Source organism: Ambystoma mexicanum, chromosome 11 (genome assembly GCF_040938575.1).
Source record: "Ambystoma mexicanum isolate Mex_15411 chromosome 11, UKY_AmexF1_1, whole genome shotgun sequence".
In the NCBI taxonomy this organism is placed as follows: domain Eukaryota; kingdom Metazoa; phylum Chordata; class Amphibia; order Caudata; family Ambystomatidae; genus Ambystoma; species Ambystoma mexicanum.
Window position 1 is genome coordinate 832,659,831 of NC_090934.1, and position 25,631 is coordinate 832,685,461.

Consider the following 25,631-nt stretch of genomic DNA (forward strand, 5'->3'; position numbering starts at 1 on the left):
CCCCATCCCAGGCCCGTCCGCAGGTAGGGGGGAGGCCCACGTCATCTGGCACTCCACTACCTGAGGACGAGGAGTCCCATGACCGTATGGGCTCCGTCCTGACTGGTGTCGCGTTGCGCACGTGTGTTATTCGTGATGACGTGCGTGCTTCCTGGGGGGACCATGCACGCCATCACGAAGAGCTGCGTGGCAACGTGACACAGTTGGGAGGGGCCATGGTCCGAGGGTTCCTACATGTGTCGTGCACTCTGGCGGACCTCTCCTCCTCTGTGGAGACTATGCGCCAGTCGTTCTCCCTGCCGTCTTCCGGCCCAGATTCCACCAGGGCCCCCTGTGGACCTGGCCGAACCAACACAGACAGCTTGGTGGAGATCCCATCTCTGCCACAGTCGGGAGTCAGAGGTCCAGCAGGGGTGGACACCCCACCAACTGGAGACCAGCAGATGGAGGATGTGCAGGCATCATCGGACAGGGCACATGGACAGCAGCAGCAGCAGGCTCAAGGTGGGTGCGATGATGGCTCGGGCCATCAACATCAGAGGGGCAGACATCGGCTAGAGGGCAGGAGGACCCTGGAATGGGAGTGTCTTCCTTGTGGCTGCGGTTGGGCCAGCGGATAGATGCGGAGCAGCGGCGGGTGGAAGAGGCGCGGCTAACCATGGTCAGGGCAGAGTTCTCCATGCGCCGGGCATTGAGGCAGGCTGAGTGCCTCGAGGCAACACGCAGGGAGTTGGAACAGGCCATGACTGCATCCCTGCGAGACCTAAGGGCCAGGGCAGAGGCCCGCTTCCGGGACATTGACATGGAGTTCGATGATGCCCTGGCCCACGACATCACAGAGTGAGCCGTAGGACTTGCCCGCCACCATTGTATATAGTTAGTTAGTGTTAGGTTTCCTTTCTGTTTTTATTTCTTTTGGGACGCTTGGACAATGCCCCACATTTTTGTATATAGTTCTTCATTAGGTAGGTTTTTTTTATAGGTTTCATTTCATTCGTTGGGCTCATGGACCCTGGATTGAATCGTTGTACATAGTTGAACTGTGGATTTATGAAAAATATTTTTTTTTAAATCACCATGGATCAATGGATTTTACAATTTACGTTTCCTTTGGATTTGCTTTGGTGGACAGAGAGTTTGGACTAACTTTCTTTTGGATTACTTTGGATTGAGACTTCATTTCTTTTTTTCATTTTTGTACATGCATTTCTTTTCTTGTTTAAAATTAATTTTCATGTTTTCATTCCATTACCTTCATTTTGTGCAAAATACATTTTGATTTATTACTTCCATGTGTGGTATTCGTTCATTGGTTTACTGCATGTCACAATGTGGGTTTACACAATCACTGGCACCCAGTGTGTGTGTGTGACGGACGTGTGTTGATGTACATAGTTGACTTTTGGTTTGTGTCATGAAATAGGCCTTTCAGTGTGGGGTGGATGGGAAACTTGATTGGGTCTCAAGACTGGTGTGGGGTGCAGTGAGATTTTGGTGGACATGAGGCCAATGAATGTGCATCTTTATGACATGTTGGGGGGGACATGAGTCGCGGCCTGCTGGCAGGTGCCCGTCAATGCTGGATGGGTGGGGATGCAGGGGGACATGAGTCGGGGCCTGCTGGCAGGTGCCTGTCAATGCTGGATGGGTGGGGGTGCAGGGGGACATGTGTCGGGGCCTGCTGGCAGGTGCCCGTCAATGCTGGATGGGTGGGGATGCAGGGGGACATGAGTTGGTGCTCACTAGTGCATGGTGACATGTGGGCTGGCTGGGCGGCATGCCCAGGGTGGATGGGCTGCCTACGGGACATGACCATGGGTGCAGGGTAGTCCCCTGTGGTGTGGGCTGCCTGCAGGGGCTGGGAAGGGGGTAGAGGGCTCACCTGGGAGGACCCACTCTGCCAATTCACATGTGAAACTCCCCGCGCACCCCTCAGAATACACGTACCCCACACTGCAAGCGTAATCGCGTGTGATTCTCCACGCGCACCCCCAAAATACACGTACCCTGCTCGCACAAGGCCTATCGCGTGTGATTCTCCACGCGCACCCCCGAAATACACGTACCCCGCTCGCTCAAGGCCTTTCGCGTGTGATTCTCCCCACGCACCCCTCAGAATACACGTACCCCGCTCCCCAAGGCCTTTCGCGTGTGATTCTCCACGTGCACCCCCGGAATACACGTACCCCACTCGCACAAGGCCTTTCGTTTGTGATTCTCCCCGCGCACCCCGCAGAATACACGTACCCCACTATCCAAGGCATATTACGTGTGATTCTCTATGCGCACCCCCAAAATACACATACCCCGCTCGCACAAGGCCTTTCATGTGTGATTCTCCCCGTGCACCCCTCAGAATACACGTACCCAGCTCCCCAAGGCCTATCGTGTGTGATTCTTCATGCGCACCCTGAAATACACGTACCCCACTCGCACAAGGCCTATCACGTGTGATTCTCCATGCGCACCCCCGAAATACACGTACCCCGCTTGCACAAGGCCTTTCGCATGTGATTCTCCCCACGCACCCCTCAGAATACACGTACCCCGCTCCCTAAGGCCTATCGCGTGTGATTCTCCACGTGCACCCCCGAAATACACGTACCCCGCTACCCAAGGCCTATCGCATGTGATTCTCCACCCGCACCCCCGAAATACACATACCCCGCTCGCACAAGGCCTATCGCGTGTGATTCTCCATGTGCACCTCCCAAATACACGTACCCCGCTCACACAGGGCCTATCGCGTGTGAAACTTCCCACGCACCCCCCAAATACACGCAGGCACCCCATCCACCCTGGGCATGCCCCACAGGCAGCCCACGCCACAGGGGGGTGCTTTTTGGATGCAATTTACCTGGCCGAGCGGGTATGTGTATTCGGAGGGGTGTGCAGGGAGTTTTACACGCGATTTTGCTACCGCGAGAGGGGTACGTGTATTCTGAGGGGTGCGCGGGTAGTTTTACAGACGTTTTCGTGGTTGGGAGGCTGTATGCTGGTCCACTGGCCTGTGCGCCATGTAGGGGATTTGTGCGCTGTTCATGGTGCACGGGGCAGGGTTGGGGGCATAACTGGCGCTGCTGCAGGGTCGCTGCGCCACTCTGCGCCACGGCTGGTTATGGATGTTAAAATCCATGAATACGCTGTGCGTGGAAATGGATTTTGGCGCATGCGGCTGGCGCAGACTGCCGCACGCGCACACTGTGCACCAGCCGCGTGCGCCACTTGTGCGCTGAATTCTATGAATTACCCTGTATGTGTATAAAAGTCACAACATCTCATTAGGGGGTTAGATTGCATATAATTATAACTAGACGCCCTTGCTTTTAGTGATATGAGTAGACAGTTTTGTGTAACAGTTGATAGATCCACTGGTGCCGCCCTTGATGTGTTTTCTGAATATGTGCCATCTTCACTGATGTTGTGGAAATTTCGGACTGAACACTGTACAGCCACCCCACCTACCCGAGTTTACATCACTCGTACACGTCCATATAACATAGTCTTGTATGTAAGGGGCGTATCAAACAACTTTCAATGGCCATAGAATACAAGTTATCAGGGTCCTACATGGTTCTTACAATATAGTTTACAAACATCAACTCCCTTCTCGCACCTGGGTGAGGGTGCGTTGCGCATTGCAAGGCCTATCGCGTGTGATTCTCGCGATAAGACAAATTCAGATACATTTTTAGCACTTTAGCAGATTCTGGTATAACTACAGTTCTCACAGGACTCTGGCAGTGCCTGGCCAGCCTAATGTTGCTAATTCTACACACTGAAGCCGTCTCGCCAGGCGAGGTGGTGTTCTACATTTCGCTTGTCTGAGCCAGGTAAGAAGCGGGCAGACTATGAAGCAGGGTACTTCTCGCTGCACACCTGGGGCCAGATTACAGAAACTTTGCACCAGTGCAAGTGCAAAGTTGCCCGGTATTAGCACTAGGGCAAAGTTTGCCCTATTTTTAAAAACAGTGGCACACACTAGAAAACTACTGCACCATCACAAGGGCAGTTTGGCATATTAAAGGCACCAGGGCAAAAATTGCCCTAGTGCAAAATAGCTACATTTGTGATGCATTTTTGCATTAGGGCAAAGTTTGCCCTAGTTCTAATACCATTCCGTATTAGTGCATTCCGTATTAGCACTAGGGCAAACTTTGCCCTGGTGCAAAAATGCAGTAGAAATGCATATTTTTCATACTAGGACAATTTATGCCCTGGTGCTTTTAATATGTCAAACTACCCTTGTCATGGTGTGGTAGTTTTCTATTGTGTGCCACTGTTTTTAAAAATAGGTCAAACTTTGCCCTCGTGCTAATACCGAGCAACTTTGCCCTTGCTTTAGCTCAAGGTTTCTATAATCTGGCCCCAGGTGTACATTTGGTTAAGATATGTGCACTATGACATATGGTTAGGCTGCTTCGGCACAGTGCATCAGAATTCCATATGGCAATACAAGGGAAGCTTAGCTTTACATGTAAAGCATACAGGGCTTTAAAGGAATGGCAGCATATGTACTTTCTGCCACACTGACATACATCATGGCATCATGCAGGGCCATTTTAAGCACTTTTGGGGCCCTGGGCACAGACATCTTTGGGGCCCCCTCCACCAAACCAAAGAAATGAAGGGATCAAGAATACTGGTCGCGCCCTCTCCCCATACCCGACGCGCTCACAACCTAGAGGTTGATATGCTGTCTTGCAGCATAATAAGTATGTTTACTCCCTTTAAGTACCCTTACTCTCTTCATTCTTGCTCTAATCAGAATGACAAACAAGTAGCATTTGAAGACCAACATTAGCAGTCTACAAAGGGTTTACTGTTCTAGTACATACGGGATGCTTTTTATCAATAACATCCTGGAAGGTAGATGCAGGAACGTATGTAAAAGGTGCATGTAATCCATAATAGACAGAGAACGCACATTAGCTGCCTCACATAATGCAAAAGTGTTCATGCATGGATAGAGACCACCAATTGGAAGGAAGGAGTATGCGACACACACCATAGCATGGATAGTGGAGACAGATTAGAAGCTTCCAGGAAGGTCTCTTTATCCAGACAGACTGAGATTAGAAGTGGGATATGGTTTTCAAATAGTGTTGCCATTAGATATCAAAGGAACAAATGCCTGTGGTGTGCGATATTAATATGCTCACTATTAACACAGTGAAACCATGAATAAGGCTTTTATGAAGATCATAGCATGAGAAGGAAATCACTCGGAAGGGCTGAAAATTTTGAAAGGTTTAGGGACTGGCAATAATGAGAGGTTCGGCAATACAAAATTAAATGAGATGCTCAGGATCACACATGGGCTAAGGGGTGAAGGGGTGAAGCTGGGATTTTTGCCAACTCTGCAATTCCTGCATTTGAACACTTTCTTTTCCAGTTCTTACCATGAACTAAAACAATCTCATTTTGTAAGAAAACAGACTTGGAAAGTACACAAATCACATTACCAAACATGACCATTTTCAAACAAAATATTTTAGAAGGGTGTTATGCAAAATGGGAATGAGTCTAGCTTCATTCTCTCCATCATCAAGGGAAGCATATAAGAACCTGAATACCAATCGATGTGAATTAACAAATTTAATTTGGGGTTGTCTTTTGTATTGTAAAGCTTTAAATATTTCAAAAACAATGACTTGTGACATTTCCATTCATAAATGTGCATACAAACCTTTGACTTTAACCAAAAAGCAACCCGTTTTTTGTGTCAAACAAGCAGACCTTAAAATATGCTTGCCTGAGGCCTGCAATTTATGGTCCACTCTCTTCTGTCTACCAACCCTTCCACCCAAATAGCCTACATAAGAAGCAAGATCAAGTAATGGGCTAAACGGCACACACTAGAAAACTACTGCACCATCACAAGGGCAGTTTGGCATATTAAAGGCACCAGGGCAAAAATTGCCCTAGTGCAAAATAGCTACATTTGTGATGCATTTTTGCATTAGGGCAAAGTTTGCCCTAGTTCTAATACCATTCCGTATTAGTGCATTCCGTATTAGCACTAGGGCAAACTTTGCCCTGGTGCAAAAATGCAGTAGAAATGCATATTTTTCATACTAGGACAATTTATGCCCTGGTGCTTTTAATATGTCAAACTACCCTTGTCATGGTGTGGTAGTTTTCTATTGTGTGCCACTGTTTTTAAAAATAGGTCAAACTTTGCCCTCGTGCTAATACCGAGCAACTTTGCCCTTGCTTTAGCTCAAGGTTTCTATAATCTGGCCCCAGGTGTACATTTGGTTAAGATATGTGCACTATGACATATGGTTAGGCTGCTTCGGCACAGTGCATCAGAATTCCATATGGCAATACAAGGGAAGCTTAGCTTTACATGTAAAGCATACAGGGCTTTAAAGGAATGGCAGCATATGTACTTTCTGCCACACTGACATACATCATGGCATCATGCAGGGCCATTTTAAGCACTTTTGGGGCCCTGGGCACAGACATCTTTGGGGCCCCCTCCACCAAACCAAAGAAATGAAGGGATCAAGAATACTGGTCGCGCCCTCTCCCCATACCCGACGCGCTCACAACCTAGAGGTTGATATGCTGTCTTGCTAAACGATACCAGCGGCATGCAAGAAGGCAAACCTCACAGAAGACAGCAGAGTAATGTAAGATATATTAGAAGATTTGACCAGGATCACTGTATCATCTGCTGGCAAATCCATGATACAAACATGAATGCTGTAGTTCCATAGTCTTTAATTTTGATATGTATTCACTTCTTGGACTAACAGTTTATGCCATCATTGGAGGTGATTGCCCAGGTTTTACAACACCCCATCGGAACAAACCAATTACTAGACCTTCACCATACAGATATGTTAGTTTTTATAGCAGCCCCTATCTGATACATGTACATTGCTGATTATAGCAGATGTTGCTCTGCAAAACCAAGTTCATATGCAGGCATAGGAAAGGCTCAGCCAGCGTTGCTGGAATCTGATATTGTAATTTTGCATATGAACACATATCTCTACAATGGGTGCTTCACACACTGAGCTAACTTCTGAACCATTGTGGCACTCGATTTATCAATATGCATTTCTCCATTGCCTATTGCACATGATCAACATATTTCCCACAGGAAGGAAAGAATGCTATAGAGTTGTGCCATAAGGAACACACAAACTATGTATACCACAGTGAACACATAAAGCAATACATGATGAATTGATCAAGGCAGAATGCACTTGCCAAAACAGAAAGGCAATGGGTTTAGAGCCTCAGCAGCCCCCCCCCCATACAATGGAATCTTACTTCTTCAAATCATCGAGCCTTGTGGTGCCCCCTCCAAGGTGGGGGCCCTGGACAAGTGCCCCTTTTGCCCTCCCATAAAAACGTATCTGGCATCATGTACTGCATCTGAAATGGGAGAAGTACAGAGAGAAGTGGACAAGGAGTATAGCAAGCAATCAGGAACAATGAGTAAATGTGAGGGGGGACTATTCAAGAGTAAGCATTTCGGGTGGTGTGAAATAAGTTGCAAAGATTGGCCTCACTGCAGAACCTTTGGCTGTCTCATAAAGGTTGCAGAGGCCTATAATTTGAGAGCAATGCCCATTTGTGACAACAATTTACAGTGGCACACTGCTGCAACGCTCCTTGTATTTAACAGTTATACATTTTTGTACGTGGTGAATAATGAGTTTATATTAAAGGGCACAACTCATTCACGTGTAGATTAGCAGTCCTAGTGATGTCATTGACATTTGCATAACTATGGCACCCCGACTACTAGAATTTGGGTGAACCGCAAGCGAACAAATCCTATCCGATCACAGGCGGGACAAGGCCGTGCTGCTCCATGCTCCACTGATCTTTGCACTTATTAGGGAAGTATGATAGTGTGGGCTAATGCAGTGTACTATTGTGAGATATGAGTAAGCAGTGGAAGCTTCCAAACAACTATAGCATGGTAAGTAGGAAATAAAAATGAATGGCCAAGCAATGTTCTATAAAACCTCATGCATAATCATAGATAACAAAAAGACTAAACCAAGTCTGCGAGATAAGCACACAAATAAGGCAGACTAGAGATATGGGTATTATAGTGCAGGAGAGATAATATGCAGGAAAAAGTGAATAATACATTGAAAACACAAAGCAAAAATGGTCCTTTAAACTGTCTTTAGGCGAGGCCGGAAAAGGGGACCTACCAGTCTCTATCGTCCATGGTAGTGGTCAGTGGGACGGCTACCTAGGAATGCCTTATACTGGAGTTCCTAGTCCACAGGTTCATTACCTTAGCCTCGTAAGCAGGCTCAAGAGCATCAAGCAGGCTTCTTGGCACGCCTCTATCAGCAGCAGATGAAGATTGGGCAAGGCATCTTGATGTAGCAAGCAGCTCAGGCTCAGTAAGCAGCCAACGGCGTGATGAGATTAGGGCCTCATCACGAGTTTGGCGGTAACCCTTAAATGCGGCGGTAGCGCTATTACCGCCTCATTTAAGGGTCTGCCAAATCACGGGTTTGAAAGATTTCCCCCCAGCTCTGAGCTGGGGGAAATCCACTGAAATTTTGCGCTCTTACCGCCAGCGGGAAATCCGCCGGCGGTAAGAGCACGGAAATTCCCCAGTGAGCCCAATGGGGAATGGGGAATTCCCAAATGGGCTCAGTGGGGAATGGGCAATACCCAATTAACGCCGGCGACCGCCCAACTCGTGATGAGGCCCTTATTCAGGAATCTGAATGCAGCTTTAAGTCTCAAAACAGGCTCACATTCTTCTTGGATCAAATGCTGCATTGTTGAGCCAAAGCATATGCCATGGGTAATGCCCTTGGACCTTTGAAAATGCTGTGGATTCCAATGCAGGTTCCCTTGAAGAGCTGGGGTCCTGTTTCCCTTTTCCCAAGCAGGGGAAAGGTGTGAAAGTCACTTGCTGGATGCTTGTTGCAGTGTGCGTCCTGTGGACCAGTGCATAGTAACAGTCAGTCACCCGGGTCTTCTAGCAGGTAACCTCTCTTAGCCCCCAGAAGTTCTTGCGGAATGGGTCTTGTTATCACCTCTTGAAATCTTATATCCAGCCCTATAGAACTTCCAACCCGAGGCCCAGCCGGTGCTCGAAGGAAACGAAGATGGGGGCCAAATCGGCTGCATCACTACAATGATGATGATTAAACTGCCAATTCAGTGCTGATCGATGTTGAGGTAGAGTGCGGATCTCCCCAACGCGGCCTCAGACCAGCCAGAGGTGGCAGCAGGGATTTACACACCCCTACATATGCGAATAGAGAAGGCGCTGAACCTTGCGAATGACAGGGTTCCTCCCATCGGGCCTGCCCGCTCCCCCTGACTGCCCACTTCAATTGGCACCACGTGGCTAACTGAGCCAATATATTGCGGAGATACACATCCAGCGGGACTGTTTCACTGAATCCTCTTCAGAGATCTCCACTCGGCGTGGACATCTGATAACGGGCTGAGCCCCGGGCCGGATTGGGCTGAGTGAGGAGCCCCCTCATCTAACCCACTCTGCGCGTCATCATCAGCTCGTCTCTGTGAGTTTCCCTGGAAGCCGTGAGCTCTCCATTAGGAACTAACTTCGAGAATGCCTGCTTCCAGTCCTGCATCAAAACCCGAGGAGCTGTGCACCAGATGTGCTATACATTGGAGTGATTAAAGGTTTTTAAAACTCAAACCTACAACCCAGGGTGCACACCTGCGAGATGGCGAAAAAAACAAGCCATCCAAGAAGAAAGACAAAGACTTACTTCTCCAGGCACAAGGCAAGGGTAAAAGAGACAACATTACTACAGCTATGATGCACTCATCAGCAGTTCTAGACAAGGACTCCGACCAGCTGGCTACTAAAGAGGATCTCCAAGACTTCTTAGGAGACATCAAGAAGGAATTTCACAACTGCATGGCGGAACTCACAGCGAAGGTGGCGAATCTGGATGAACAAATAGAAGAGGCAGAGCAAGTAATAAGTGATTTGGAGAACCTTAGAACGGAACAAGCATCAGTGATCTCAGATCTCACGCAGAGGCTGACTGCGCAGGAGCAAAAAGGCGACGGTCTGGACGCCAAGCAGGAGGACATGAACAATCATGCCAGGCATAACAATATTAGATCAAAAGGGATTCTGTTGATGGTGCAAGAAAAATACCACTCTGAGTTCGTTCAGGCCCTATTCTAATCCCTGTTGCCTTCACCGGAAAAGGCAAACCTATTGCTTTATCGACCATTAGGGGCTGCACCGTCACTGCCTTCAGATCTTATAACCCATGTGCACTTTTTCACGACCAAACAGGAAATAATAACTGCTACATGCAATGCTGCAAACATTGAGTTCTGCAACTCCTCCATCCAACTATACCAAGAACTAGCCGCCACCACACTACAAAAACGGGGGGCTCTTAGGCCAGTTACCCTCCAACTGCAGAAAGAGAGATTCCATATTCCTTTAGCTTACCGGCCACCCTCCATTTCACGCAAGTGGGCAAGAAATGGTCCATTGGCACACCTAAAGAAATGGAAGACTTCCTAAATCCAGATTCTGCAGAATCCCAGCCACCGAGCACTCCCCCTTCAACTCCCAGCGGCAACCTCGGTCCAACCAAAGACACAACACACGCCATGGGCAAGAACCTGTAAATAATGTAACACAGGGGGCCTGATGAAAAACAAATGAAACTCTTCTTCACTAACGCCACCCCTACAGTGGAAGGGGGCCCAGACACAGCAGTGAGGCCCTACACCTACTTTCCAAAGCAACATCTCTCCAGCACACTTGACTTCTCACCGACATGATAAAGGATCAGGCCCAGAAGTGGGGTTTGCCCTTCAATCCCACCGCGCAGCGAACAGTGCTTGTGGTATTTGTTGAAGATTGTTTTTTCTTTACCTTAGTTAGGATTTAGAAAGGGGTGCAAAGTGATTTTCTTTTAGGGTTTGGTTGAGGGAAAAAGTGTTGCAGATATGAGAATCTATGCCGGTGGTGGATTGATGGCAATAGGTTTTTTGGTCCCTCATTTTCCCTATATGATAGGATTGGCACCTCGAAATATGGATAACCCCAGACACATAAAGATCCTTGCCCTTAATGTGCAAGGCCTCAACTCCCCTAATAAACGTTAATCGATCCTCCAAGGACCAATTACGCAATTGCCTTTTTTACAAGCAATGCCCCTGGGTCTGACAGGCATCCCCCGGCTGCACCATAGACATTATCCACTACAATACTTAGCCGCTATATATTATACTGAAACCGGCATTTTTCAAATAAAAGTTGTATTAAAAAAGTGATTTCACTCTTTTCTGTCATATGCAGACATCTTGGTCTCCAGGATGCCATGTGGTGGAAAAAGGAAGTGATGCAAAGAGTAATTTTCAAGATGGCAGGATGCTTCTTTTCTGAGTCACTTGCCTTCTACTTACTCTTCCTTTCCCCCCAACCTAGTTTCCTTAGATCAAAGTGTCTTCTCTGTAACTGTTTTCCGCAGGTCTGTATACACCATGCCTAGCACTTCGCATTCAAGGGCACCTGTGTCATTCCTGCTCAGTAAATGAGCTCTACTGCATGGGTTTGGGGGGTTGAGGTGGCAGTTCTCACTTGAGGCAACAAAGGATTTTCTGGTAGGGTCTGTAGCATTTGTTTGCAGTTTCTTCCAGAGGGGAGGCATTCAGCAAATGTTCCTTTCATCTGCCTAGCATTGCAGGCAAACAATATATTTGACAAGAAATTGAAGGCAATAAATGCATGACCTTTTAGACCACTATACCTATATTGCCTAGATTATAGCTGTAGCTTTAAATAAATCCCAGTATCCAATTTATAGAAGGCTGCAAATCTGTCATGAGATATACAAGTCTCTCAAAAAAGTCAATGGCCCTCATTACAACCCTGGCGTTGGACCATGGTGCTAATAGCACCATGGTCCATGCCGGTAACTTACCGACTCCGCCATGGCGGAATGGGGAATTACCGCCCCATTCCGAGGTTGGCGGGGCGGTAATTGCCACCATTGCCCTTCCCCATTCCCATTTTTGCCCCGTAGGGCTCAATGGAAATGGGGAAGGCGCTAAGTACGGTGCCGCAAATTGCGGCACCGTACTTACCGCAAAGGGACCTAGTAATCAGGCGTTAAGGGGTTAACGGCGCCGCCACCTTTTGCGGCGCCGTTAACCCCTTAACGCCAGGGTTGTAATGAGGGCCAATGTAAAGTAACAGCTTTTGTTTTTTAGCTATACATTTCTCCAAAAAGATACATGCAAAATTAGTCCTAACTTTGCCTTTGTGTAGTCTACAAATGCACCATGTGGAGGCAAGCGTCCTTAAATTGTCGGACATTTTTTAGGCTTCTAGGACACACCCAGCAGGCATGCCCAAAAAATGGTATGTCTATTGAAGTTAACATAACATGGCTGACACTGGCCATCAAATGATGCATGTGTAGACTACACGAAGGCAAAGTTAGTTTTAGTCGACTGTTTAATAACCACAGCACACTTCCCCAGGGGCCAGTGCTGTGAAGTTTCTCCTTGAGTGACAGATGAGCTTTTAAAAGGAAATGTACATGGGAGGCTGATGCCCAGCTTAGGAATGTGCACATTCCCTCTGTTATGCATGCACCATTACTAAAGCTCCACAGACAGTAAACACAGGTGTCTTATATGGGGCTGTTAGTGTTTCAGTTAGGCGCCCAATGGCCAGATCTTGCTGAAAACCATGAACACCTCTTTTTTAAGATAAAGCGTGCTTACTGAAAGTGATGCTTATCAGCACGCATGCCACAGCGTGCTTAGTGAAAGTGATGCTTATCAGCACGCATGCCTTTCACGCAGAAGTCATTTACTTGGGCTCCTGAAAGTGGGGGAAATCTGGAAGGTTTGCCCAGCAGATGGAACTCTCACGCAGGAGGGTTGTAAGCAGGCAGCTATTTGGGCAACGAGTCGTCTCGCCAGGGCTAGTAGGCCACTTCAGGTTGATAGCCATGGTTAGGACGAGGGCTGACCCCTCCGCTGCCTGTTACTGAACCTTCAATGGACGGCTTTGGGGAACTGTACCACGATAAGTAGGCAAATGACCTGTATGCAAGACGTGCGCTAAAGTCGTATTTCCTGACTGCTGTATTAATGGTTTCCCCCCATTTTAACTCGACTCTTTCCCCACATTTCGCCGTGGGCTATTTCACCGCAAGTAAAAGTTGTACAGGGTAAAATGGCGGTGTGTGTATGGAGGACAGGCCTCCCATAGAAAACACCATGGGAAAGCCCGGCCAAGGCAAGGGAAATGCCAGGGATCTGGGTTCACTACTGCACAGGTGGTGAGCATCACGTGTTCTCAATCAGTCATTAGATCAAAGGTTCCCCTGTAAAGATGAATGGACTGATTGAGTAGATTGTTGGGCAGGGATATCAGGGTCTACATGTTGCGTCTGCTGCCAGAGCATTCATGTACTATCTTTGCAAAGTTGGATTTAAAAAAAGATCTATTACTGCTTTTTGGCATTGATTGTGCCTGCCTCTGTTCCAACCCTGTTATGCCGAACAAGCATTTGCTAAAGGTTTCAAGGCTCTTTTGTGGTGATTAACTTTACTTTGAAATGAGATATCACTACGGTAATTTCCATGGACATCTACTACTCTGTGGAGTCTGTTCGTCTTTGATAAAATTCCAAGTGTTTTTCATGGCATTTGTATTATATATACAGTACTGGAATATATCTTTAATAACACATTATGATAAAAGTAAACAAAAATGCAAGCACACAATCCTACCTCTTGGCATTTGCAATGTGAGAAACCAAAACATTCTTAGGAAACAGCACTTTGCAGCAACACTTTCTGTGAGTGTGCACTTTATTCCCTGTGGCTGTATGGATGCAGAAAACTGCTACGACTATTGCTACTTCGGAGGAGGCCCTGGAGTGAGGCTGTTGGAGCTGTAACAGAACAGAGTTAAAACAATACTACGATGGTGTCCATGCCAAAAATCAATTAAACATTGGCAAGGCAAACAGTTTGGGATCTTGTGTAGGCATGGGAAAGGCACGTGCCAGGCACAGCCACAGAGTCATTGGGCCTCATTACGACCCTGGCGGAAGACCATGGTGCTATTAGCACCATGGTCCATGCCGGTAACTTACCGACTCCGCCATGGAGAAAGGGGGAATTACCACCCCATTACAAGGTTGGCGGGGCGGTAATTCCCCCTTCCAACATGGCCCTTCCCCATTCCCATTTTTGCCCCATAGGGCTCAATGGGAATGGGGAAGGCGCTAAGTACGGTGCCGCAAATTGCGGTACCGTAATTAGCACCAAGGTCCCTTTGCGGGTCCCTACTTTAATGGCTGGTCTACACCAGCCGCTAAAGTCGGGTCCCGCAAAGGGACCTCGTAATTAGGCGCTAATAGGTTAACGGCGCCACAGCCTTTTACGGTGCCGTTAACCCATTAGCGTCTGGGTCGCAATGAGGCCCATTAACTGGCCATTGATGGGAGCAGCTGCAGAAGACTGTTTTGAAAAAACCCTGGAAGGCACTTTGAGTGCACTTCGAGTGCAACGTTTGATGGTAAGACTTGATTAAAGGGATGTCAAAGAGTTCCCATGAGGAGGTGTTTTGAACAGGGAAGGGCAGGAACTGGTTGGGAATGGCCATAGGGATTAGCATGGCCATGGCCAGTCAATGGATGGGCAATTAACCAAACCACACCTACGGACTGTGTGTTCCTCCTGATTTGTCATTCCTATCCTGTCTGTACTCTAATGTAATACTTTTGGCTTATAGGTGTTGCAAGTGACACTTAATAGCCCAAACTTAAAATGAAGGCAACTTCATCACACTGCAATATATTTGGGAGGATTCTTGTAAATTCTGGCAAGTCAATAACCCGGTAAAAACAGACCGTTCCAACTAATTTCCTGTAGTATTTGAGGGTAATTTAGATGACAGAATAGGTGGTCTAGTAACTCAGAGCTCCAACAAGGGCAGGAAGGATAGTTCAGAGGAAAGACGTTTGCCTTGCAAGCAAGGCAACGCAATGCAACACAGGTTAGAATCCCGATCCCACGCTTAGAAACCACTCCTGGTATTAAGCACATTATAAATGAACAATTATACATTATGATAAATGATGAACTTTTGGTGGAGGCAGCAGCTTCAATAGAAGCGCCTGAACACAACGCAGTGCAAGGAAGGCCACTTCTACCTGCACTTCCCTTCTCCCAACCAAGCCAAGTTGCTGATATCAAATGGGGAGAGTCCTATAGATTGCTGTCTCCTCTGCAAGCCCTTGGTTTTGATACAAATGAAATATTATATTCAACTAATGTAAATGTGTCAGTTTCAGAGATTAAAATCATCTGACCTTGATTCGATATAAGTTATCATGTGTCTGGGGGTGTTCCAGAACAGAGAGGAAGCGTCTTGAAATCACATTGTATAAAAGGGTTTTCATTATCAAATGAGGATCATTTCTTTGCAAGAATAGTTTGATGTTACTGTGTAATATTTTGAACAAGATGCGCGTAGGAAAAGCGACGATGTAGAGAATGTAACTCACTTTAATGACAAAAAGTGCTCAGTTGAGTTACAAAATGTACAAGTGTAATCTGAGTTGAAACACTGAACCTTGAGTATTGAGGGTGTTGACCGGCTTCATGTGGTCAAGAGTGCGATGGGGTAGCTGTCCATCTGTCAGTCTTAATAGCCAAGCATACTGCGCAATGTGGGGAGTACTGCTTGCAATTTAAACAGGAGAAGAGACCATCCTCGACCCGAGGGTGTTCCAGCCTCCCAAACCATCATAAGCATTGCCAAAAGCTCCTAGCAGGCCACAAAAACCTCAATGCAGCCTATACCTTTGCGCCCAGAGAAGCCACAGTTCATAGGCTGCCCTCAGTTAAGTGTGCCCGTCGTTCCTGTTTAACAGAACCTGGGCCTTGGTGACTGACGGTATTAAGTAGAGGCCATTTGCTCTCCAGGTACTAAACACCACACCAACTAACATTGGTACCCAGGCAGTCGCAGGTGGCATCAACACTTGGCCACCCCTGGGCCAAGAGCACACTCACACAACTAGAACATTTCATACAAAAGGCTGCCAGGCTTTATTTGGCCTAGACTTTTCTAAATAACCTCCTTGTCTCTGTCCATATCTGCCTCTGACACAGTCTATTCCTGACTTGGCCACTGGGTTTGGCAATCCCAGAATCCCACCTCTGGAGTTTGCTTTTTGGAAGAATTTAAATGCACTCCTGAGCAATAAAGCAGACACACCTTAAAAGTCTGCTTGAGTAATCTTGTGTCCCTCACACAGCAACCCACTATTCTCATCTCTCTGAAACCTTCCTCAAGCAAATATTCCCTTTGCCTTCAGCCACCTAACGATGTATCCTCTTAATTTCTGCAAACATGTTTTGTGATCTATTTAATATAGTCGTTTGGAGGGTCCACTTTTCCTCTCTTCTCCCTCCTCACCTTTTGTGCCCTACCAAACTTACCTATACACCCAACTGTTAGTGCTGGCATACCTGTCAGACAGCTTGGCAATCCAATATTATCCTCTTTCTGACAGGGCTGATATTCTGTAAACCTTATGTGGTGAAATTATGTCAAAAGCCAAAAGAGAAAGAGTATACTTTCGGATACAGGGATAATGAAGAATTCAAAGAAACACAGAACACTATGGCAAAAACATTATTTGTAGAAAATATTGCTTATGCTGTGCCATGTGCATTACCTTTGCCTGGAAACTGTTCGAGTATGTTACCTTCAAGTGATGGGCAGGATGGAAGAGATAGCTAGTTTAAATCTATTGCCATGCTCCTAGAAGAAGATAACAGCGAGTTCAAGACCTAGTCAGAACATATGCAACACTAACATGGGAGGGTTACCCATAAATCAACTCAAACCCCCAGGGTCTGTCAAACATCACATGTTGCTCAGTTATTTACTACAGCTGCAACTCTCTAGGCATTTTTATGGGGAGCTATTGATGCTCTGCAAATGTCTGACATGAGCGTTGTCCATCGTTAATACCCGGTGAGGGGGGTGTGGCAGCCTGCCAGCCAATGAGGAGATTCAGGACAGGGTCTTTAACACACTGGGAAAGACCCCTCTCTGAGCCTAGTCAGAGTGGAAAGTTGCCATCTTCCCTTGCTGGGAATGAAGGTAAGTGTGCTCCCTGCATCCCCTGCTCTTCAACCCCACCCCCCTTTTCCACATATCCTATCCCCTCACTTTCTGTAAAGCCCTCGCCTCACTTGAGCTTGTAACTGAGGCTTCAAGTGCTTTGAAACACATTATGAATAGGCGCTATATAAATAAACTATCACATCATATTATGCCCACCCCTACCCCCACCTCGGGTTCTATCTATTGCTTAAGTAATGTCTGGGTGGTGAACAATATAATGTTGTGTCTGGCTTCTATTGGAAGCCATTAGCAACCTTTTACCTTTCTGATATCTGCATCCTCCTTCTGTCACATCACAGAAGAGGATTAAGCAATTCATAATCAACTGTGATGACATTATGGCAGGAGAATGCAGCATATTCTCTGACCGTATTTTCCCCATTTCTGGATTGTTGTGGGGGTGAGGGAAGAAGATATCTTGTTGTTTATGTCTTATATTGTCCCTTCATGCTTCCAATACACATCCCCTACAATACTAGCCCATAAGGGACAGCTCAAGGAACGCTCAAGGGACATATGTAGCCAGACACAGAATATAATTATGGATGGTTACTTTTCAACCAATGTTTACATTCCATCTTGGAATTTCAAGTGACAGCATAATGAACCTGAGTTTCACTCTCATTGCCTGTCAGAGGCCAGATCACAAGTGACAGCATAATGAACTTGAGTTTCACTCTCATTGCCTGTCAGAGGCCAGATCACAAGTGACAGCAAAATGAACTTGAGTTTCACTCTCATTGCCTGTCAGAGGCCAGATCACAAGTGACAGCATAATGAACTTTAGTTTCACTCTCATTGTCTGTCAGAGGCTGGATCATATAACATTTGCACCAGTGCTAAAAAGTGAGCAGAGGCTTAGACAATATAGGAATGGAGCAAACCGATAATTATCTAACAACGTTTGCACTAGGCAAACTAGAACCAGGTTGTTTTGTACTCTGTTTCGCTGTGTAACAAAAAGAAATGTGTTTACTGAATTTCTTTTCATGTTATGCCGGTCTGATTTTTTTGTCATAGTGAAAATATTTTTAAGGAACACAGAATGGGGCTGAACCTGCTGGCTCCATTTCATGTCATATAAGCTTTAAAATTGGGGCTAAAGTAAGTTTCTCCTGTTTTGTACAAGTACACACTTTTCATAATACTGCCCCAAATCCCACTCAGTCCCCTTCAGTGAACAATACCACTGTAGTTGATAGCTACCCATCTATAATTCTGCAGTTTAATTATAATATTGAGAAGTACCTTAGAGCAGTTCTACAAGACTGCATTATGATGCACGGCTTATTTACATTAACATTTTATGGTGTAGTATTGACAGAAATAGGTTGTATTAGAAGACGCACATTAGTAGCTATAGATTATTTTATCATTTTTTTAATTCTCAAGGGGCCAAATGCAAACAGAATGCATATCCATGCTTGCAACCAATCACGGCTGAAATGTGAAGGAGGGAGTAGAGAGTTTACTTGAAAACTATAAATAAAAGAATGTTTTGGAATTTGTGTGGTTTTGAAATGTATGTATGTCACTAAAGACGTGTTAGAATTATGCAAAGTTGTATTTTTCTCAATAGAACAAATATTTTTTAAATTGCTCATGTACTTTTTTGTCTCTTTCTCTGCAGTATGTGGCGTTTGCATCCCTCTTCTTCATTTTGGTCTCCATCACCACCTTCTGCCTTGAGACCCATGAGAGATTTAACCCAATTGTGAACAAAACTGATTTTGAAACCATTGGAAATGAAACCCATGTGCGTATCTACATGGAGTCGGAAACCGATCTTTTCTTGACCTACATTGAAGGTGTCTGCGTGGTTTGGTTTACCTTTGAGTTCCTGATGAGGATTACATTTTGTCCCAACAAGGTGGAATTTGTCAAAAACTCATTAAACATCATTGACTTTGTTGCTATCCTGCCTTTCTATCTGGAGGTTGGACTCAGTGGCCTGTCTTCCAAAGCTGCTAAGGATGTCTTGGGCTTCCTTCGAGTTGTCCGATTCGTGCGGATCTTGCGAATTTTCAAGTTGACCCGGCACTTTGTGGGCCTTCGAGTTCTAGGACATACTCTACGCGCCAGCACAAATGAGTTTCTGCTGCTTATCATATTCTTGGCTTTGGGAGTCCTAATCTTTGCCACAATGATCTACTATGCCGAAAGAATAGGTGCTAATCCCAACGATCCGAGTGCCAGTCAACACACACACTTCAAAAATATTCCCATCGGCTTTTGGTGGGCTGTTGTCACCATGACTACCCTGGGCTATGGAGATATGTATCCTCAAACCTGGTCGGGCATGCTCGTGGGGGCGCTCTGTGCTCTTGCAGGGGTGCTGACCATTGCAATGCCTGTGCCCGTCATTGTGAACAACTTTGGAATGTATTACTCCTTAGCAATGGCGAAACAGAAACTACCAAAGAAAAAAAAGAAACATATTCCAAGGCCACCCCAACTGGGATCCCCCAATTATTGTAAATCTGTCATAAACTCTCCACACCACAGTACTCAGAGCGACACATGCCCACTCGCACAAGAGGAAATTTTAGAAATTAACAGAGCAGGTAGGAAACCTCTTAGAGGAATGTCCATCTGAATTCTAACCTCATTCCCTTGTAGAGATTTATGGTTTAGCCAGACTGTTTCCTTAGAGTAAGGGGTAGCACTTTTATCCGTTATAGTCTTAACTCACGCATTGAGCATGTGTGATGCTGCAGTTTAGGTTTCAGGGACAAAGAGCATGAAGTGGGGATGGTGAACCAGTAGCGTTAAAGAGGGGAACCCTTGTTTGAGGAGCATTTTTTTGCCATGGGTAGGGGAATACAGTTTGACCAGAATAGAAAGGTCAAATACGCCTTTCATTGAGAAATTGATTAATTTCACCCGTATGCTCCTGGATGTGTGGATAATGATTCTGAGACCTGTGTGGTTTGTACAAAAAGGACTTGCTTTAGAGCTACTGCTTAAGTATTCAAAGCACCGTTGATGGGATTCAGTAATTTCTGATAGTTTCAATTTGTTTCTGATTCTTAGCTACTACTCATTTGTTTTGTGTAGACAAATTTACAAATTGTGAATGAAATGCTTCAATCGGCAAGCAGACTCTGAAGGGATTACTACACTACCTTGACTTCCCAGGGAAAATGCATTCTCTTTACCATGACTCAGTAAATACAAGTAGAATGTCCTTTTAACTTCCCAAACACAACAAATACTGCCATATATGTCCTCCAAGAGTGTGACAACACTAGTGTAAATGTAATCAATGTCATATTCACTTATTTTAAGTGTAGGTTTTATGGTGTGGACATTTTTTTAAATATGTGTCAATTTTTTTACAATATCGGTTAATGACCTCTAGCGCTTTATAAAATGAGAGTAACCCTGAAAGAACAGGTTTGTCCCAAAAGGAAAGTGTTTGTCACATGGCATCTCGCAAATGTTAAACTCATTGTAGGAAATACATTTTCGCTTTAATGTTTCACATCAACACTTTAAGCAAATTCAGCGTGAAAATATTCATCAGAAAAGTATGGAGGAACCTTGTCAGTAATGAAAATATTATAACACCAGATATCAGTGGTTAGTTATCAGACTATCTCAGTTTTATGGGATTATTCATTGAAGATGCTAATTGGTGGGGTTCCTGAGAACAGACATATCACCCTATAATCTACCTCTGCCCGTAGGATATCACATGTTCATTCTATATATGTGGGCCATGCATCACTACACACTACTGATACACAATGCTGCTATGGTAGATTAATACACAGCCAGGTGGTTTTTAGCCGTTTGTATAGATAGGAAGCACCTTTTGACATGCAAGAATGTTTTTTTACAAACGGAATGGACTTGCAGATGGACTATACTGGCAGCAGAAGGGTTATTGATTTTTCTTGATGTTTGAATTCAACTAATGCACCGTGAGTCTCCCCCGACCCCGAAAGGTGCTTCGCTACTACGATTTACTCTCTCATTCAACCCTTTTCAGAAATGTTGCCCATCACAACCCAAACATTGCCTACTGTAAGTATGAACAGAATCAAATATTTGTATCTGAATGGCAAAAAAAGAAAACTGCCATCGAATATCCATCTAGGTTTATAAGTATATAAATTATAAAGACTGATACAGTCTTATACTTGTAAGAAATACAGACCACATAGAAAAGCTTGGGACCACAAAACCAAAGCCTCATAAGAGCCATCAGCCCCATTAGCTCCCCCTATAAACGCTTGTACGAGTTCTCCTCTGGCATCAGGCAAATTGCACACTGAGCTTATTACCATGTAGTTTATCAAAGATTAGGGAAAATATGTTTATGTCTCTCAGAGGGATAATGTTTCACCCTCTCTTGGAATGTGTAGGGTTATAGTATTACACTGATGTTCTTGTGGGCAGTACATCATGAGAAATGGTTCATATTAGTTACAGAATAAGATATCTTCGAAGAAGCGCAAATGTCTTTCCATATCTTATCCATTGATTCTAATATCTTCAATCTTCTTCAACTTCTCTTTCCTGTCTTTCTGCTTTCTCCTCCCCCGCCACTGAGATTACGCACATGGCCAACCATCTCTGCCTCCCTCACTATCCAGCTTGGTATGGCATTTGTGGTTCTTGTTTTATCTCTTATTTTTTAAGTGCTCTGGTTGCAAGTGACGCCGTGAACGCCCATTATGGCAATACAGGGGCTTGCAGCACCATTTAATGCTTCAAGATTCCAGGGCTACTGCTAGCAAGCATAACAGGGGTCTGTTACTGGAGACTCTCCCAAGACCCCTCACTATTGATTATGCACACTAGGGGTGATAGGATTTGTAGTCCAAAATATCTGGCGAGCCAAAGTTGCCTGTCTCTCTGTAAGAGAAGCAGCAGAGATTAGAATACTCCTTCTGATATCACTATGAATTCTTTGTGTAAAAACATCTATGGTACTAGACATAAACATGTGCAGATATGCTATCCAATAATGCATTCAATGGAAGCTATCGCAGTAGTAGTTCTGGGGAATGTGCATCTGGAATGTGCACTCCAGTTTCTCATGTAGCATATTGCATTCGAGGAATGAGAGGTTGTAAATCCAAAAGATCATGAGTTACGATTATTATGCTGTTGGTAATTCCCCCATTCTTATGTAAGAACTTCCTCCAGCCAAATGCTGGAGGAATGTCCTCCTATTTTTCTCAGGACTCCTAATTTGGGTGAGTGGTAAAAATGGTGGTAATTCCAATATGGCAATTTTTTACCATTACCGTCATAGGCATTATGAGGCCAATGAGAATGGGAAGATGTGTATTCCTGGTAAGCATATAATGGTTTTATGGCATCAATACTACAGACAAACATGTGGAAACATACAGTACAGATTGGCTAAGACCTGAAAGAAAACAATATTCCACTGCAGTATGTCATTTCCTATAGTGAATGAAGCCGCACAAATAGGAAAGCATAAAAGGAAGACATCGGGGGTCATCACAACTCTGCCGGCCTGGAGAAAAGTGCAGGTATTTCTGTATATCGGCACCTTTCTGGACCGGCAGAGTACAAGTTTGATGGTGGGGATTACCCTATTTACCTCCAGTCTAGAGCTGGAGGTAAATCAGGCCCTCAGTGGTTAAAAACTAAAAGGTATTTCCGCGACGCATTACCAGTGGCAGAAATATTGGCAATCCCCTCCATGGAATCCTATGGGACTCCATGGAGTGGGGATTTACCAGTATTCCCGCCGCCTGTAATATCCCGGTAATTCTGGTATATCAGGTGGTGGAAACGGTGATACCATTTGCCAGTATCCCGCCAGAATCACCAACAGGATACCAGCAAACGTGTAATGGCCCCCATTGCCTCATTACAGGGTTTGGTGGTAATTCTGTGATTGTTCCGCAGTCACTACCAAACATGTTGACTGGTAATGCCACTTGGTGTAGTAGATTTACTGCCGATTACAAATGGTGGTACGGTGGAGTTGATCCCCATTTCTGGAATCCAAAGGACTCCAAAGAGATTTTCTGTGGATTTACTGCATGCTGTAATGCTGCTGCTGTAAATCTGCCATGTATTGCAGGTAGATTGGAGGACGTTCCTGCAGCTACATGCTGGAGATAAATCCTCCACTTCACCGCCCATTCCAGAGTTTGGTAGTGCAGTAAAACCAGCAGTAATTTCTTCACTGCAAAAAAGTGTCAGCAATGGAATTACTACCAAAAATGTACCACACCGCCGGACACGTAATGAGGCCCATTGCAAAACCCTGAATGAGACGAGGCAGAACACATCCAAAGTGGAAAGTGGAGAGAGAAAGTGCACAGAAAATAGAAGCCTAGAATTATCATCTTGCAGGAAAATATTGTCAAACAAAGTGAAGCATTCTTGTGTACTTTAAATCTATAGAAAGATGACCAATAGAAATGGCGAATAATATCTCAATGGGCCTCATTACGACCCTGGTGGTAGAGTGATAACCGTGCCGGTAGTGCTGCCGGCGCCGTTATCACTCTACCGCCACATTACGAGTTCTGCTTGCGGGGTCGCTCTGCACGCCTGGTCAGACCAGACGTGCAGAGTGGCACCCGCAAGCAGAACAGGATGGTAGCAACGGTCCTGTTATGAACGGGACCGTTGTTACCATCCTCCCCATTCCTATTGAGCCCTTTATGGGCTCAAATGGGAATGGGGATGTACCGGGTCCAGGTGCCACAAATGGGAATTACCGGGCCCGCAAAGGTCAGAATGGCCCGGTTATTCCCATTTTGTGGGACCCAGACCCGAGTTTGGGGGTAGGACCAGTAAAAACGGCATGGCTACCTCCGAACTCGTAATGAGGCCCAGTGTATTGACTTGAACATGAGTCATATCTGGATTATTCACATGCTGGAGGTACACAATGCCCTCTGACATCCTGGTTCTTGTTGACCTGGTGCCTTATTTGGTCACAGGATGTTAACTTCCTTGCTGCACCCTCATTGAAATCTGATGCCAACAAATCTGCTACCAATGCAGGCATGCTTCATTTACGGGAACATCCATGTGTTGGGACTATTTCTGAAGCTTCTTTGAGCCTCCAAGAAATGCATGTTGTGAAATGTTTGAGTTGCACTGGAAGGCAAAGTTAACCTATGGGTATCACTCTGATCGCAGGTTGGGCGTATACCCTCCCTACAGGAAATGGGAGTGATGCTGATGCATCGCTGTTAGTAAATCCATCTTATTCTATGATGGAATTACCTCCTAATTCTAATTTTGCATCTTCCAGCAGCTTTAGGTGAGGGTTCCCAAGTAATGTCTACTCCTCCTCCCTGCCTTCACACACACACACTCATGCACCTACATGCACACACAAACACCCACATGCGCGCGCACACACACACACACATAAACACACACACACACACATGCACACACACTTACTTGGAATTAATTGCAGTAATAGAAGAATTCCCAGACATGGCCACTCTCCTTGCACTGACAAGGACACTGGCACCATTTGCACAACTGCGGTGAGTGTAATAGCTGCCTGCCTGCTTAGAGTATGTATGGCATTCACTTGGCACTTGTTGTGGCAGAGTCAGCTTCTAGTTCAATTCACATTTGTTTTTGTGATACATATACTTCCACAACTGCCTTTATATGCCTTTAGAAAGTTCAGGAAGAATTGGCAACCAACAGCGACACAGTTTGAGAATCATCAGGGTCCCCCCAAGAAGGCTGAATGGTGGAATCAGCTTTAATGGGTTCCTTAAATGTGCTAATCGGGCTGGGAAGCAAAAATCTCACAATGTCACATTATGATATTTGCACTTGCAGCTACTATATTTAAAGTATTTCAGATCTTAACTAGTGTGCAGTCTAAAGATTGGAATTTAAAATATGTGCCACTCCAATCTTAGAAACCTAATCTTTCCTCTGTAAGATCAGAGAGCACCTTGAAATGTTGTCAGATTACCCAGACATTGGTCACCTGTGCTGCTTTCTGCCAGGCGAGTTGGCAAAATCTGTCTTTCTTTTTTATCAGTTTATAATGCGCCAGTATCCTGCGGGCATCGGGGCGCACACGTACACAAGACAACAGAGAGAGAACAGGACAAGTGAGAAGAGGGTCCTAGTATTCGAGGATCAGCTACTTGAACAGGATGGTCTTAAGTGTTTTCCTACAGTGGAGCAGGTTTTCCTCCAGCCTCAGATTGGAAGGGAGGGAGTTCCACAACTGGGATGCACAGACTGGAAAAGATCTGCCCAGGCCTTTAGAGTGTTTGACGACCAGGCAGGAAACAAAGGCCAGGTCGGATGAGCACAGTCGTCTTCCGGGCATGTAGCAGGTGATGCAGATTTGAGATAGGAAGGAGCATTACCATAAAGGCAGCAATGGACAATGGTGCATGTTTTAAAAGTATTGCGACCCTGTATGGACAGCCAGTGAAGGGCTTTCTGATGTTTTGAAGTGTGCTCCTTCGAGAGG

General features: G+C 45.5%; 1 protein-coding gene across 2 annotated transcripts in view; it reads left to right on the forward strand.

Moving 5' to 3' along the window:
* The window catches only part of KCNC1 (potassium voltage-gated channel subfamily C member 1), a 434,810-nt gene that overhangs the window by 276,750 nt on the left and 132,429 nt on the right, over positions 1 to 25,631 (forward strand). For both annotated transcript variants that reach the window (XM_069623781.1, XM_069623782.1), the window contains exon 2: positions 18,801 to 19,734. In XM_069623781.1, coding sequence (XP_069479882.1) covers positions 18,801 to 19,734 — 934 coding nt within the window. The remainder of the gene's footprint in view (positions 1 to 18,800; positions 19,735 to 25,631) is intronic.